Source organism: Cydia strobilella, chromosome 1 (assembly GCF_947568885.1).
Source record: "Cydia strobilella chromosome 1, ilCydStro3.1, whole genome shotgun sequence".
Classification (NCBI taxonomy): domain Eukaryota; kingdom Metazoa; phylum Arthropoda; class Insecta; order Lepidoptera; family Tortricidae; genus Cydia; species Cydia strobilella.
Window position 1 is genome coordinate 18,884,451 of NC_086041.1, and position 17,168 is coordinate 18,901,618.

General features: G+C 39.1%; 1 protein-coding gene across 2 annotated transcripts in view; it reads right to left on the minus strand.

Annotated features, from left to right (window-relative positions):
• The window catches only part of LOC134745992 (phosphopentomutase), a 53,924-nt gene continuing 36,756 nt past the window's right edge, over nucleotides 1-17,168 (minus strand). Inside the window, exons 9-13 of one of the 2 annotated variants that reach the window (XM_063680167.1) lie at nucleotides 16,546-16,667; nucleotides 15,321-15,497; nucleotides 14,952-15,051; nucleotides 2,070-2,223; nucleotides 1-1,763 (exon numbers count right to left, since the gene is read on the minus strand). In XM_063680167.1, the coding sequence (XP_063536237.1) occupies nucleotides 1,661-1,763; nucleotides 2,070-2,223; nucleotides 14,952-15,051; nucleotides 15,321-15,497; nucleotides 16,546-16,667 (656 nt within the window). In that variant the 3' untranslated portion in view covers nucleotides 1-1,660. The remainder of the gene's footprint in view (nucleotides 1,764-2,069; nucleotides 2,224-14,951; nucleotides 15,052-15,320; nucleotides 15,498-16,545; nucleotides 16,668-17,168) is intronic. The other variant, XM_063680160.1, reaches the window with a different exon arrangement.

Consider the following 17,168-nt stretch of genomic DNA (forward strand, 5'->3'; position numbering starts at 1 on the left):
TGTAAGTACATGTTATAAATATTAAATAAGTATTTAAGTATAAGTCGAGGAGTTAAAACGATAATATTTAATGGAGTTTTAGCAACATTAGGCACCGTAAAACCTCCCAACTAGTCCAATATTGCAACTATGGTCCATAAATTCAAAAGGAAATTAAGTATCAATACCAACGTTCCTATTGTTTTACAGTTTTTACTGCCGTTTAGAAACATCCCTTGCCTTAGAACTATAAAAAACACAGTAAAAGACACACCTGAACGAAAAAATTACAGTTAATTTTGGAGCATAGTTGGGAGCTTTGGACTATAGTTGGAAGGTTTCACGGCACTTATTTACCTTTGGTAGATTTTGTAATTACATATTACCAACCTACTAAAATATATTATAGATGTTTAAATAATCGCTGATTAAATTCGTTATCAAATGCAAGCAAGGGTTGATGTGTGATCGACGAAATTAAAGAATATGTTTCGTTTTTAAACACCCATATTAAAAGTATCACAGTAACTTTTCACTAATTTTTCGAATCACGTCGTTGCTCGTTGATATATATTCAGTAAGTACTTCTTCAACACTATAAAACTAACTTTGAATTTTTATGTATGAATCACTACATAGTTTATACTAAGTCGCTTCCTGCTATCTGGATGGATATCTGTCCCTATGTATGCTTAGATCATATTGTGAAAACTACGCAACGGATTTTGATGCGGTTTGTTTTTAATAGATAGTGATTCAAGAGGAAGGTTTATATGTATAATACATCAGCATTGCACCCGTGCGAAGCCAGGGCGGGTCGCTAGTGCAAAACAAATCATAATAAGCGTTCACATTAAAATTAATGTTTAATAACTTTCCTCCAATGTCTCCTTCCGTAATACAACTATATGGGAATGTTAGTACACTAGTTAGATAATAATATAGGCATTTAAAAATAGACTGTCTAATTATTTTGTAATAATTAGTCTATGTAGCATTTTAACACCGTAATACATTATGTTATGGGTAACTTAGGTTTGGTGCCATTCGTTTGTTATTTACGACACATTTCTTTCTCTCAGCTCATTTCTTCGCGCACTTCGAAATAAATATGTAATTTGTTCAAGTTTCGCAATGTAAGCCATCTAGCTACAAATTATTTAGCAATTAGTTACATATCTGCATGTTTAACGAAGGCTTTGCGGTTTTGAGCTGTTTGTTACAATATTAAGTAGGCAGTTTTTGAAACGATACATCCACTCAAGACAGCCTTTATATTTGGTACAATTTGTAATAAATTTACTAGCATAACAGACAATAAAGCCTGTAAACAATATTAATTTGCGGAAAAGCGGCGAATGCGCAACCAAGAAATTTAGGACAATAATAAAAAGCAATGGATTGGACGTTATAGACTGACAATAGCTTGTTTCACACACTTAATGCAAAAAAGGAGGATCCACATCAATCGCGGATCGCGGGGTATAAAACTACCAAACACAAAATATCAATTTACCTACTTACCTACGATTTTAATGAGAAATTTTAATGGAATGCTTAAAAATTGTCAAAAATGTAAGACTATTGGAGGTTAACAAGATAAAGTAGTTTTTGGTTCAATAGTATCACAAGAAAATTGATATATATGTACATAACGCGGCCGTGTCTTGTTTGGTTACTTTTAAGCGATTTCTCCAATCAGATCGTGTCGGTGCGGCTGCAGCAGCTCTTCCATGAACTCCTTCACCATCACCTTCAGTTTGGCGTTCATCTGTTTTTGTTCCCTGAAAACACAATAGTTTATGGGACTTAGGATTTATTAGACAGAAGGAAAAATGATCCTTTATATGCAAGTTTTACAATGTCATTCAATAAATAACATTTCTCAATTATACGCTCCAAACCTGTTCTGAATAAAATGAAGAAGAAGTAAATATTTCTACCTAATTTATTTACCAATAATTTTAGCGACTTTCACATCACGATTCAACAATACAATAATAATACAATATTCTATTTGTGTATGTGTGTTGGTCCCGGTGTACTGAAAGAGCTCTCGTTAGATATCCCATCTAGCTATAAGTACTCACTGCAGTGTGTCGGCCTTACAGACCAGCTCCGTGTAGTACTTGAGCTTGGGCTCGGTGCCGCTGGTGCGCACGATCACCTCGAGCCCGTTCCTGCACTGCAGGATCACCATCTCGCCGCTCGTGTAGTCCCGGTCCAGACCCGTGCCTACAACGTCTGCCGAACCACCTCTTATATAATATCCTGTTTAGCTATCCGTGTCAGTAGCATAACACCAGAAAACCTTAAATCAACCCCCATACGATAACATTGGTGCAACCGAACCTAAATCATATACATACTAGTATTACCTATATTATGTTATGTCTTTGCGTAGGTAACACTATTGTATGAAAGATATAGTTTCAACTCTTCACTGACACTTCAGTGACACGCCGTCGCCGTGTAGCCGTGTACTGTCGCCATCAGATGTATACCGAAGTGGCCAAGGTGCTCAAAAATACATATATGACTCGTTTTATAATATGTATAAGATTCAGATATTTATGAACACATTGGCCGTTCCGATATGTATATCTGATGGCGATTGTACTTAGCAATCTGGTTATAAGCAATAAAAATTAGTATAAAATTCTAAGCAATATTGAGTGAATAATATTTAAGATGCGTGTAATATTAATAATCAAAATCATAACAAAAATGCAAAAATAAGTCGTGAACCTAGAATTGTAGGAATATTATTGAAGATGTGCTAATTCGACCAAAACTATATCCTATAATTTTGCGGTGCTTGGTTTTTTCAAAAGCCATTAATAGAATATAAGAAAAAAAATCGTACATAGATAAAACTTACTTGAAGCCTCTTGAAAGCACAAAGAGAAATTGAAAGTTATGGAGGGAAATGCTTGCTTGGAACACAATTTTTGACTTCGTAGCTTTGTTTGGACTAGTTAGGAGGTTGAAAATATCATAGGTCCCCGGCCGTAACCCTGGTGCCGGGGTTGAGGGTTCCATTTTTCGAATATACCTCGGAAAATATGCGTCAAAGTGATTTAATTTGTTACAAGTTTTATTAAGTCTACAGTAGCGTCATGTAATGTTTCTCAAAATGTAAGTCCTCTGAGCAATATAGACCCTTTCCATCCTTCACTTGAAGTTGTTATTACATTTGCAAGCGCACCACGATTGTCGTACAATAATGTTAACACCAGGCCAAACTTTTATAAAGCCAAATATGACCTTATACGTGCGGATCTTAGTAATTGTCTATGGGATGATATATTTTCTGGCCTCACCGACGTAAACGATATGCTAAGCGCGTTCTCGGAGGTAGTCAGACAGCTGATTCAAAGACATGTACCTTTTGCTAAGCCTAAAAACAACCGCTTTCCCCCATGGTTTGATAAGAATTTAAAACGAGCGTTAAACGAGAAAAATAAGATAAGAGTTCGCTATAAAAAATACAAGAATCCTATGGATGCCTTAGAGCTACAATTGCTTAGCAAGCGATGCGAGTGTCTGGCTACCTCGCGGTACAATGCTTATATATCAAAGGTGGAAGATGAGCTTACTGCAAATCCTAAATTGTTTTGGTCGCATCTAAAAGCTAAACGAGGTGGGTCAAGTGCTTATCCGGCATCAATGTCTCACGGGTCAATTGCCACCACAGATAATACCGAAATCTGCGACATGTTTGCATCCTACTTTTCCTCGGTGTACATCACTGATTCTAATGACGTCGGCTTAGAATATAATTCACCGTTGCCACAATCCCTTATCAACAATAGCCAGTGCTTATCATCGGTTGTTATAGACAAAGAAGCTCTACTTGTTAAGCTGAAAAGTATGGATTGCAGCAAAGGAGCCGGACCTGATGGTATCCCACCTATCTTTATTGTTTCTTGCGCATCGCAGTTAGTTGAGCCCTTATGGCAAATTTTTAACAAATCACTTTCTTCTGGTGTCCTTCCTACAGCTTGGAAGATCGCTAAGGTTGTCCCCATTCCTAAATCAGGCGACGATAGCATAGTTTCAAACTATAGACCAATATCGATTTTATCGTGTTATGCTAAGGTCTTAGAATCCCTTGTCTACCCTTACATACAAAGACACTTTAAACATTATTTGACTGACTATCAACACGGATTTGTGGGTTCTAGATCAACATGTACAAACTTAGTATCCTTTACCGAGCTACTAACGAGTGCTGTGGACTCAGGTAAACAAACAGACGTGATATATACTGACTTCAGTAAAGCTTTTGATAAAGTCTCTCACTCAATACTAATGTACAAATTATCAGCATACGGTGTATCAGGCAATATGTTACAATGGTTACAGTCTTATATAATTGAAAGGGTCTTCTATGTAGTAGTAAATGGCTACGAATCGTCTTACCGTAATATAACATCTGGCGTACCTCAAGGCTCGCATTTAGGTCCTATCCTTTTTAACTTATTTATTAATGACGTAACTGAATGCTTCCACCACTCTACGGTTTTTATGTATGCAGATGACCTAAAGTTCGCACGCGTTATCAACACAACTGAGGATATCACCTTGCTTCAAAGCGATATTACAAGACTGAGTAGTTGGTGTAAGCATAACCTAATGCACATTAATATCAAAAAATGTATCCATATGAAATTCACTCGAAAACAAAATGTAACACAGTCAGACTACCATATAGACGGTTACAAACTAAACGAAGCTCAGAACACTCGCGATCTTGGAGTTCTTTTCGACAGTAAATTAACGTTTATCCCCCACATAGAAAATATTGTCAAGAGGGCATCTAAGACTTTGGGCTTTGTCATGAGAAACACTAGATCATTTAGGCGCAGCGCAACCAAAATATTGCTATATAATAGTCTGGTGAGGAGTGTTTTGGAATATTGCAGCGTTGTCTGGCGGCCGCATTATGCTACTCACTCATTGCGGTTAGAGCGTATTCAAAAAAGGTTCACTCGTCACTTAGCTTTTCAGGCACGTGTTATGGCTAAAAGATCAATATCCTATCAAAGGAAACTGCAATATTTCAAGATGGATTCCCTAGAAGACCGACGGACGCTCTTAGATGCAACTTTTTTGTACAAGTTAGTGAACCACAAAATAGATTGTCCGCAACTGCTGACGTTGTTGAACTTTCGTGCTCCATCTCGTTTCCCCCGTAACGCTATCACCCCTCTTTACGCCCCGCTTAGAAGAACAGTTTCAGGCACTAACTCTCCAATATGCAGGTTATGTAAAATTGCTAATGGTTGTTGTGACAAGGCGGATATGCACTGTGACCCACTAAATAAATTTATAACATCTGTCCGAAAATATTTATTAAAACAAAAATAATTAGAAACATAAATAATTAGAAAGTAAGTTTAAATTTAGGTATTACTATAGTTGTTTACTTATATTTGTTATGCATGCGGTGTTTACCTGTAAGTAATTGTGACACCACTCCTTACATGTTTAGCTTAGTACATTATTAATGTATCGATGTCAACAATTGTTGGTAAACCTTAAATAAATAAAATAAAATAAATAAAATAAAGTCAAGTCAATAATAATAATAATAATAAGCCCGCAGGGCAGCTTGTGGCGAGCTGTTGGGGAGTGACGACCCCACGGACCCGAGTGCTCCAGAGAGTCGGTCAGGGTCTCCGTCTCCGGCGTGTCTTCGTCGGTCGGAGTGGACCCCAAGGGGACCCGCAGGACTCTCAGCTCTGGCTTGCCTTCATTGGCCGTCCAGAGGGGAGTCGTAAGAGCTATATGCTCCAGGGCTGGAAGTGAAAGATGCATAAGACGCGAGTTGGCACAGTGGCTGCTAACAGCCACTGGGTAGAAAGCGGCGCACACCTCTCGACACCCCTGAGCCGCTCACACCGGTGTTGCTCCTGGTCGTCTTCACGACGGCAGTTTCAGGGGCCCATCTAGTCAGCGGCAAGTCACCACCTGCCTCGATAACGTGTTTTAACATTGTTATGGCAGGTGTCCGGAGTTCTTTACAATAGCCCAGTCTCATTGTCCACCCAAACTTCAATCCATAGACCGGTATACTGTTCACTTTTTCTGCAATAGTCCCAATGCCTGCTGCGACCGGTTCATGGGTGTCTATTGTTGCGCCTGTGAACGGGTTCCAGCAGGCGTTCTACATGACATTAAAGCTCTCCAAGGGGCCTCTACGTGTTGGATCTATATCCCCACGCAAGCCTATCAAAAGACCGGGATTTATAGGCCCGTGATATCGAAGGAGATACAAATAATAATAATAATAGCCTTTTTTCCCTCACGGGACCCGATGTAGACCTGCTCGCGTCGGTGAACTGGTTACGATTCGGGGACCTCTTCGGAGAAACCGAGGGTTTTGCCTGTGCAATTGCGGACGAAGTTATGATGACGAACAACTATCGGAAATATATCCTGAGGGACGGTACGGTCGACATTTGTCGGGCATGCCGCCGTCCCGGAGAGTCACTCAGGCATATCATTTCCGGTTGTTCTCATCTTGCTAACGGCGAGTACTTGCACAGACATAATCTCGTAGCCAGGATTATTCACCAGCAGCTTGCTCTTCTATATGGCCTTGTGGACCGCGAAGTACCGTACTACAAGTATTTACCTGTGCCAGTTCTCGAGAATGGTCGTGCCACGCTCTATTGGGATCGGTCTATCATCACTGACAGGACTATTGTAGCCAATAAGCCTAACATCGTGCTGATAGATCTAACGCAGCGCCGAGCTGTGCTCGTCAATGTCACCATCCCCCATGATGAGAATCTCGTGAAGGCCGAGAAGGACAAGTCCAGCAAGTACCTAGACTTGGCTCACGAGATAACCGCCATGTGGAATGTTGACTCGACGATCATTGTTCCTATAGTCGTGTCAGCGAACGGTCTCAATGCGAAGAGTCTCGACCAACACCTAGAGAGACTCTCGCTGGGTGGTTGGATCAAGGGTCAGATGCAGAAGGCGGTTATCTTGGACACGGCGCGGATAGTCCGCCGGTTCCTCTCTCTGCGGCCCTGACCACCGGCAGCTTGGGCCTTGCCCCGCTGCCGGCGGTACCCTAGGTTAGGTTTTTTATAATGTGTTTATATATTTTTTGTAATGTTTTGTAAGTGTTTTTGTATTTTACTTTTATATCCATATTATAAAAACCTAGCCTAAGATGAAAGATAAATAAAGAGAATAATAGCCTTTTATTTCATGCAATTTAACATAACAATACTTTTTTTTTTTTTTTTTTACTTTTAACTGCATAGCAGGTACAGGTAACATAACATGCAAATAGTATCTACTTATGTATTTATAAAAAAAAAATTTTTTATAAGTAGTAAATTTACATTTACAGCTATCTATAGTAATAACTTTTAAATTTTAATTATTTATAATATTTTTCCAATTTAATTATGATTAAAATAATGAATTAGATATGAATTATATACATTAATTAATTGCATGGCGCTTTGCGCGCAAAGGCCTCCCCCAAACGTTCCCATTTTTTTCTGTCTTGAGCTGATCTCCACCAGTGTCTGTCATAACTCTTCAGATCGTCTCTCCATCTAAGTTTAGGTCTATGATTTTTCCTTTTTCTATATCTGAGCACCCACTCTGTTGTTATTTTTGCCCATCTATTACTTGGCATTCTACATACATGACCTGCCCATGACCATTTAGTTTTTTTGGCTGCGTGGATGACATCTTCTATGCCTGTTTTTTCCCTTATAGCTGTGTTTCTTATTCTATCTTGCCTGGTTATTTTTAGCATCGACCTCTCCATCGCCCTCTGGCATACTCTAAGCTTTTCCGTTTGTTCTTTCGTCAGGCTCCATGTTTGAGACCCATATGTCAGTGTAGGAAGAATAGCCGTATTGAAGGTTGCTCGCTTTATTTTTATGGATAGGTCGCTTTTCATAATAAATTTTAATGCCCAGTATTTTTTCCAGGCTTTACTTATTCTGTTTTCCATCTCTTTGTCTTGTTTGTTGTCGAATGAAACCAGTTGTCCAAGATAAGTAAAATTTTCGACGTACTGCATCTCTTTTTGTCCGAGTTTAATTGGCGTCTCTTGTCCATTAGTCATAACTTTGCATTTGTTTTGGTTCATCACTAGTCCTGCTTCTTTGCACACATAATTAAATTCTGTTAGCATCATTTCTAGTGACGCTGGGTCTTTAGCAAAAATAATAACGTCGTCGGCAAATCTCAGGTTGCTTAGGAATTTCCCGTTTATTTTTAAGCCTTTTGTATCCCAAGGTAGGTTTCTAAATATTGCCTCAAGACTAGCATTAAATAGTATTGGTGAGATTGGATCGCCTTGTTTTACACCTTTTTGTAGTGCGAAGGATTCTCCTTGTATGTCAGTTTTGATTAAGGCTTTGCTGGTTTGGTATATGTATTTTAATATATTTATATATTTTTGGTCTACATTTTGAGCTTCTAGGGTCTTGAAGAGAAAAGTGTGCTCAAGCGAATCAAAGGCCTTAGAAAAGTCAATAAATGCTATGTAAATTTTGTGATTGTATTCTATACATTTTTCTATAATTTGGTTCAAGCTGTGGAGGTGATCGATTGTGCTAAATGAAGATCTAAATCCAGCTTGTTCCACCGGCTGTTGTTCTTCTAAGGTTCTTTCTATTCTTCGTCTTAATATTGTCATAAACAGTTTGTACATACAAGATGATATACTGATGGGCCTGTAGTTGTCCAAATTATCTTTATTTCCCTTTTTATGCAGGCACACGTGCAAACACGCGTGCTCTTTCAGTGTATTATAACACTCGTGCTTTTTCATTATATTATCCGACTGAGTTAAGAAGGTAACTGATTGCTAATAATATGCATGGAAAGGGAACCTTCTTTAATTGGTCGAACTGGCGGGCACCGGCGCGCCCGACCGCCTTGCGCGGTGCGCGGCCCGGCCGGCCCGCTCGGCTCGCCGCCCGCGGCCGGGGTGAGGGGCGGCCGGCAGTATGACAGATGCAACACGCAATGCTGTTTTAATTATTAAAATTTGATTAATATGAGTTTCCTTTTTTTTTTCTCGCAAGTGTGTTGAAAAACGTCGTATGAAACGCGTGTGCATTGGTCATTACACACATCGGCTTTCTTATTGCGCGCTCGCTTACAGCTCGCGCGCACAATATCGCCTCGTGTGTAATGACCAACTTAGCACACTTGTATCATAATGTACTATTATCGTATTTTTATAAATTTTCATTTTTAGTTTTAAAGTGTGTCGATAGATGGCAGTGAATTTACTGTGGTTACAAAATTTACTATGACAGTACCGCTCTAGTATAAGTTACTCTATGGTCAAGTTTTTCGATATCTTGTATAGTTTTTGAGATATCCGCTCTTGAAGGTTTATTTAGAGCTCTCATTTCATTTTTGTCTTGATTATCTACATCAGTGAAGTCCACCAGTGAACCATCTGTATACCAAATTTCAACGAAATCGGTTCAACGGTTTAAGCGTGAAGAGGAGTTAAAAATGTTTTTTTATTTTTTTTGTTTTTACTTCGGAACGGTGGCAATGTGATACCATAAATGAATTTGGCGCTCCCGATTTATATGAAAACGATACCAAACATGGCCTTATTGATTTTTTATTGTAGCTTTATTGATGTAGATATCAAGATAGCCCCAAACAAACTTTCAATAGAGAACATCTCGAAACTATTTAAGATATCGAAAAATCTGATTTTAAACTTGTAGCAAATTTAATCAGCTTTCGGTTTGTTTAAGGAGTCATGTCGATAAGACGCAAATTTTCCAAGAAGTGAAAAACCGAAAAATGGGACCTTCAAACCCCCCTTAGCACCAGGGTTACGGCGGGGGACTTTTGATATGTTCACCTCCTAACTAGTCCAAACAAAGTTACGGAGTCAAAAATTATGTTCCTATTAGCATTTCCCTCTATACCTTCTTATTGCTTGGCCTAAAGGATGCTAATGATTTTGTGTTATTTCAAGTAGAAACACTACTAAAGCCTGACCAGTAATATATAATCATTGTCAAGAGGACGCTGTTATTACAGTAATAACATATACTAATCTATGCTGTTATCCTCATGTATAGGGTAACAGTTCAGCATAGTATGAAAATAGTACATTGTGATACAAGTATGCTAAGTTGGTCATTACACACGAGGCGATATTGTGCGCGCGAGTTGTAAGCGAGCGCGCAATAAGAAAGCCGATGTGTGTAATGACCAATGCACACGCGTTTCATACGACGTTTTTCAACACACTTGCGAGGAAAAAAAAGAAACTTTCATATTAATCAAATTTAGTTAAAACAGTTAGTAATCTGTCATACTGCAAGCCGGCCCTCGCCCCGGCCGATGACGGGCCGGCCGGGCCGCGGCAGGCAAGGGGCCGCAAGTCCGCGTGGTAAAATCTAGGTACTCGACCAATTTAAGAAGGCTTAGTTATCATACATATTATTAGCAATCAGATACCTTCTTAAGTCAGTCGGATAACATAATGAAAAAGCACGAGTGTTATAATATACTGAAACAGCACGCGTGTCTAGGATTATGAGCCAAAAAATCGGTGGAATAAAAACGTCGTTTTGAGCAAGTGTGTTGTAAATTAGTTCCAGTGAAATTCCGCAACATGGCGTGTTATCATCAGTGATCGGACAAACCATCGCAAAACCATCAAAAATCATTTCTCAAAATAGGACAACATTTATTAAACTCGTATTATGTACAGTATTTTTGAATAAAATTTCCAGATTATACTCAAAACTGCAGTTTAAACCTGTTCCATATCATTCATTTTTGCGATAATTGGTCCGAACTCTGGTGATCATATACTCCTGGTCAGGCTTTATCTATATACCTATATATAAACGTAAAAGTCCTGACTGACTGACTCACTTAAATCAACGCCCAGCCCAAACCGTTGGACCTAGAGAGCTGAATTTTTCACAATAGCTAGTTTTTATAACGTTAGTATCCACTAAGAAGGGGTTTTTCAAAATTCATCCTCTAGGGGATGAAATGAGGGTCCAAAGTTTGTATGGGGTTCAAGTTTTATTTTAAGCTAGCAATTTGAAACTTCGTTAAAAGATATATTATTAAAATACAAGAAAACTAATTTCAGCGTTTTTGAAAATTCATCCCCTAAGGTGGTGAAAAGGGGGTTGAAAGTTTGTATGGAGATCAAACATTTTATTGAGTGCGGGACTGGAATCTTTGTATAAAGGTATATTATTAGCATAGAAGAAAAATAATTTCAGCTATTTAAAAAAATCACCTCTTAAAGGGGTTGAAAAGAGTTTGAAAGTTTGTATAGGGTGCAATTTTTTTTTTAAGCTAGGAATTAGAAACTTCGTAAAGAGGTATCATTAAAAAAATAGAAAACTGATTTTAGCGTTTTTGAAAATTCATCCCCCAAGGTGATGAAAAGGGGGCTGAAAGTTTGTATGGAGATCAAACATTTCTTTGAATGCGGGACTTGAATCTTTGTATAAAGGCATATTATAAGAATACAAAAAAGTATTTCAGCATTTTTAAAAAATCATCCCGTAAAGTGGTTAAAAAGGGGTAGAAAATTTGTAGGGGTCCTAATTTTATTTTAAGCTAGGTAGCTTCGTAGAAAGGTATTTAATTAAAAGGGAAGAAAACTTATTTCAGAGTTCGAAAGAGGTTGAAAGTTTGTATGGAGATCAAACCAATTTTGAGTACAGGACTTCAGTCTTTGTATAAAGGCATATTATTAGAATACAAGAAAATTAATTTAAGCTTTTTTAAATATTCATCCCCTAAAAGGGTTAAAAAGGGGTTGAAAGTTTGAATCCATTACAAATGCTTATTGAAACTTCTTAGAAAGGCATTGTATAATATAACAAAGAAGTTATTTCAACGTTTTTAATAATTCTACCCCCAAGGGTGTTAAAAAGGGGATGTAAGTTTATATGTAGTACAAGATTTCGTTTTAGCTAGGAACATGAAACTTGGTAAAAGGGCATTATATTAAAATAGACGAAAACTGATAGCACCGTGTTTGAAAAGTTTGTATTAATAAAGTTTGCATCGGGAGCGAACGTTTTTTTTAAATAGTGGACTTGAAAATCTAAGCTTATATCGAGAACAATTTTTTCAGTTAGGGGCTTGAAACTTCGTACTTTGTGAAAGACAAATTTCATGCGCTGTATAATTATTAACAAATGATTAACCGCCCCTACTGATATCTTTGCTGCATAATGTTCTATGCTCATTTAAAATATATAACCACCAACATACAAATCCACGCGTACGAAGTCGCGGGCAACAGCTAGTCTATATATATATAAACGTAAAAGTCCTGACTGACTGACTCACTTAAATCAACGCCCAGCCCAAACCGTTGGACCTAGAGAGCTGAATTTTTCACAATAGGTAGTTTTTATAACGTTAGTATCCACTAAGAAGGGGTTTTTCAAAATTCATCCCCTAAGGGGATGAAATGAGGGTTGAAAGTTTGTATGGGGTTCAAGTTTTATTTTAAGCTAGCAATTTGAAACTTCGTTAAAAGATAAATTAATAAAATACAAGAAAACTAATTTCAGCGTTTTTGAAAATTCATCCCTAAGGTGGTGAAAAGGGGGTTGAAAGTTTGTACGAGAATCTAAATTTTTTTTTCAAGTGCGGGACTTGAAACTTTGTATATGGACATATTATTAGAATACAGTGTGCCTCGGTTACAGAAATCCTATACGCTGACGACGTCTGTCTTATGGCTGATAGCATGGAGGCCCTACAGAGCTATTTGGACAATTTGGATGAATCTTGTCGCAAGTTTGGCCTAGTAATCAGTGCATCGAAAACCCAGATTGTCAAACAACCTGCTAAAGGGAAATCTGCGAGCGATGCATCTGCTTATTTAAGGGGAAATGCACTTGACGAAGTGGGTACATTCAGATACCTAGGGAGTCTTTTGCGGAGTGACAATCGTCTAGAGTCCGAAGTTTCCTCTAGGGTTGCCAAAGCTGCTGCGGCCTTTGGTGGATTGAACCAACGAGTTTGGAAATCACACGATCTTAGCCTGCACACAAAACTCGCCGTTTATGGAGCAATTATCCTGCCTCTGCTGCTCTATGCCTCGGAGATATGGTGTCTGTACAAAGGGGACATTAAACGTCTAGACACATTTCATCTACGATGTCTCCGGGCAATATTACGGGTGAGGTGGCAGGATCGTGTTCCAAACTCGGAGGTTTTACGTCGAACAGGCATACCAGGTATGGAGTATCTGCTCATGAAAGGCCAATTGCGTTGGTGTGGGCACCTTGTGCGTATGACACCATCGAGACTGCCTAAAGCAGTGTTTTACTCTGAGCTAGCCTCTGGTAAACGCAAGGCTGGCGGGCAGTACCTGCGCTACAAGGATGTGGTAAAACGCCACCTGTCGGCCACCGGCATATCATGCGAGTCGTGGGAGGAGCTTGCAACTCGGAGATCGGACTGGCGAGCTGCTGTCAATACGGGTCTTGATAACTTTGAACGCACCCGGCTTGAAGATCTTAACGCCAAACGACAGCTCCGAAAAACTCGGCCCAAGCCCTCCTACAACTACACCTACAACTCATCTGGGCAGCTCTACTGTGCTTCGTGCTGTAGGACTTTCAAAAACAAATTTGGATTTGTTAGTCACGCTCGCGCCCACGCGCGTAATAGTTAATAAAATGCCTTTTGGAAATAATAATATTAATAATATACAAATAAAACGCTTGTCGGGATGTCGCTGTCGACGGATACGTCTGGGAGGACATCATCATCATCATCATCAGAATACAGGAAAAGTAATTTCAGCGTTTTCAAAAATTCATCCCCTAACAGGGTTAAAACGGGGTTGAAAGTTTGAATTGAAGAAAGACATAATAACCGATTACAAAAAAAGTATAATTTCGACGTTTTTGAAAATTCAACTAAGGGGGTTAAAAAGGGGTTGAAAGTTTGTAGGGGAATTTTATTTTAAGCTAGGTACTTTTTGAAACTTCGTGGAAAGATATTTAATTAAAAGAGAAATAACTAATTTCTGTACTTTTGAAAATTCATCCTTCAAGGTGGTAAATAAGGGGTTGAAAGTTTGTATGGACTGTATAGAGATCATACCTGTTTTTGAGTGTGGGACTTCAATCTTTGTACAAAGGCATAGGTGTTATTAATTAGAATTCAAGAAAATAAAATTTAAGCGTTTTTAAATGTTCATCCCCTTAAAGGGTTAACAATGGGTTGAAAGTATGAGCCCATTACAAATGCTTTGAAACTTCTTAGAAAGGCATTGTATAAGATTACAAAAAAAGTTATTTCAACGTTCTTAAAAATTTCAACCCCTAAGGGGGTTAAAAAGGAGATGTAAGTTCATATGTGGTACAAGTTTTCTTTGAAACTTGGTAAAAGGGCATTATATTAAAATACCTAGACAAAAACTAATTTCACCTTTTTTTTAAAGTTTGTATTAATAAAGTTTGCATCGGGAGCGAACGTTTCTTTTGAATAGTGGACTTTAAAATCTTCTAAGGGGGTCGTTGAGAGGGATTATATCGAGAACACTTTTTTTTTCAGTTAGAGGTTTGCAACTTCGTAGTTTGTGAAAGTAAACTTCACGCTTTGTATAATACTATGTTGTGATAATGATTCTGTCCCTACTTATATCTTTTGCTGCATAATATTCTATGCTCATATAAAATATATAATCACCAACATACAAATCCACGCGTACGAAGTCGCGGGCAACAGATAGTATAAATATATAAACCGAAATAACTAGGCCTTGGTCACTTTTATATAACATTTTATTTCGGTCCATATTTCATTGTCGGTAGTTGGTTTCATTATTAGAACTTGCGAAATGGTTTTAAGCAACACCTACAATCTAAATGTGCTGGATCAAAGAACATCACGATCACGTTGTGTTACTTATGTTCTCTGATGTTGACAAATATAAAAGGACTTACTTAGATGCCGGTTGTTTGTTGTGCTCTCTTCGGGAACTTTGACGCCGGCAGCGAAGTCATTGACGGACACGATCTCACATGATCCCACTTTTTGCGGGTACTGAAATATATAATACCTGTACATACTTATGTACCATTTCTTTCTGTAGTGTGCAATAAAGCATTTTATTATTTTGTTTGTCCATTTTGGATTTCACGGGCCTATAAATCCTGGTCTTTTGATAGGCTTGCGTGTCGGGTGGGGATATAGATCCAACATGAAATAGCCGTTAAGGTACACGTGGTAGCCGTACTCGCGGTACAGCCCCTGCAGCTGTTCACCTAGAGACGAGTCTGACGAGAACTTCTATAAACATGACTAAAATGTACCTTAGCCGGTCCATGGTAGTTCCTGATCCTGGCGAATATGTCGTGTATGACGGTTTGGTCGTGGTAGACGAAGTAGCCGTTGAGGCACACGTGGTAGCCGTACTCGCGGTACAGCGCCTGCAGCTGTTCACCTAGACACGACCCCGATGAGTACAGGTGCGATGCGAGGGAAGCCACCTGAAAACAAGTCACTTTATTCATAGAGAAATAAGTAGAGTGCTCACTCCGGCTATTCTCCGGCCCGAAAGCTTGAAATAATGAAAGCATGACGAGTAAGGAGGAGCGGGCGGGCGTCCGTTGTAAACCTTGATATTCACCGCCGAGCCCGCCCGCTCCTCCCTCACTCCCCAAAGCATGACGAGTAAGGAGGAGCGGGCGGGCATCCGTTGTAAACCTTGATATTCACCGCCGAGCCCGCCCGCTCCTCCCTCACTCCCCAAAGCATGACGAGTAAGGAGGAGCGGGCGGGCATCCGTTGTAAACCTTGGTATTCACCGCCGAGCCCGCCCGCTCCTCCCTCACTCCCCTTACTCGTCATTCCTTCATTATGTCAAGCTTGAAAGCTAATAACCAGTTGTATGGAGTAAGCACTTCAAGCTTACTTGTTTCTCTATGCTTTAGTAACTAGTCTTTTACTTTAGATACTGACATTTAGGATGTGGTATCGCGTATTAAGAGGTTAATAGATTTTTCCCAGAAAGTCCAGAAACGATGTCAACTTATTTCAGTACATTAATATACAGGGTGGAATTTCTAAATGGGTCAGTGGTGCTACCAGATCCCGTGCTGCTACGCGAAAACGGTCTTAGAAGACCTTCCCTCGATTTCAAATTAATGAAGATTGGCGTTTACAGATTTTGGAAAAAACATTCAGGGTGCGAGAAAAACGTCATTTTTGACAAACTTTTTTTTTGATGCCAATCGATTCCATTCCTATCCAGGATCAAAAGCTTGTATGGGACAAAAAAATAAATAAACGGCTAGTAAAGCCACAAATCGAGAAAAACTTTTCCCATACAAAGGTCAAAAATGACCTTTTTCTCGCATCCTGTATGTTTTTTCCAAAATCTGTAAACGCCAATGTTCATTAATTTGAAATCGAGGGAAGGTTTTCTAAGACCGTTTTCGCGTAGCAGCACGGGATCTGGTAGCTGCCCTCACTGACCCATTTAGAAATTCCACCCTGTATAATTTATTTGCGTACGATGCATAGTTAGATATTTACATGTACGGCGGCGGAGACTCCGTCCTTGTCCGGCACGCGCGGAGAGCACATGTAGCCGATGGCTTCCTCGAACGCGAACAGCGGATTCTTGCCCTGCTGCATTAAAAGCAGCGCTGTGTTGCCTGCAGAAAATTAAATTTTATAAACTGACCGTTTCGCACTAGAGCTTATCTTGTGAACAATGACATTGTTCTCTTTTGCTTAAGGCTACAATAACAAATACATACATAATAGCAAGTAACAAAAAATGCAAACAAGTAGCTACTTGTATAAGGTTCGATGGTATAGCTACCATCTACTCTAACGTGTTTGTGTTTGTTAGTCGACTCGATGAGTGGTGGATAACTGTTGAAAGAAAAGTACGTTCAGCGATAAAATATTGTATCAAACAATATTTTTTTTGACAAAAAACTTAATTCCAGTTAGGTGGTTTTTGCCACATTTGAAAAACAAAAATCAAAGTAAAAAGTGTAGATTATTAGTATGCAGATATCCCACGAAAGGACCCGAATTTGTAATAATTGTGTGTTGTGTAAGTGTTGACACTGGTGGTGGTGATGACGTAGCGGTCGCCGCCGTCGCCCGTGGCGTGTTTGAGCAGCCACCAGCTGAGCAGAGCACCC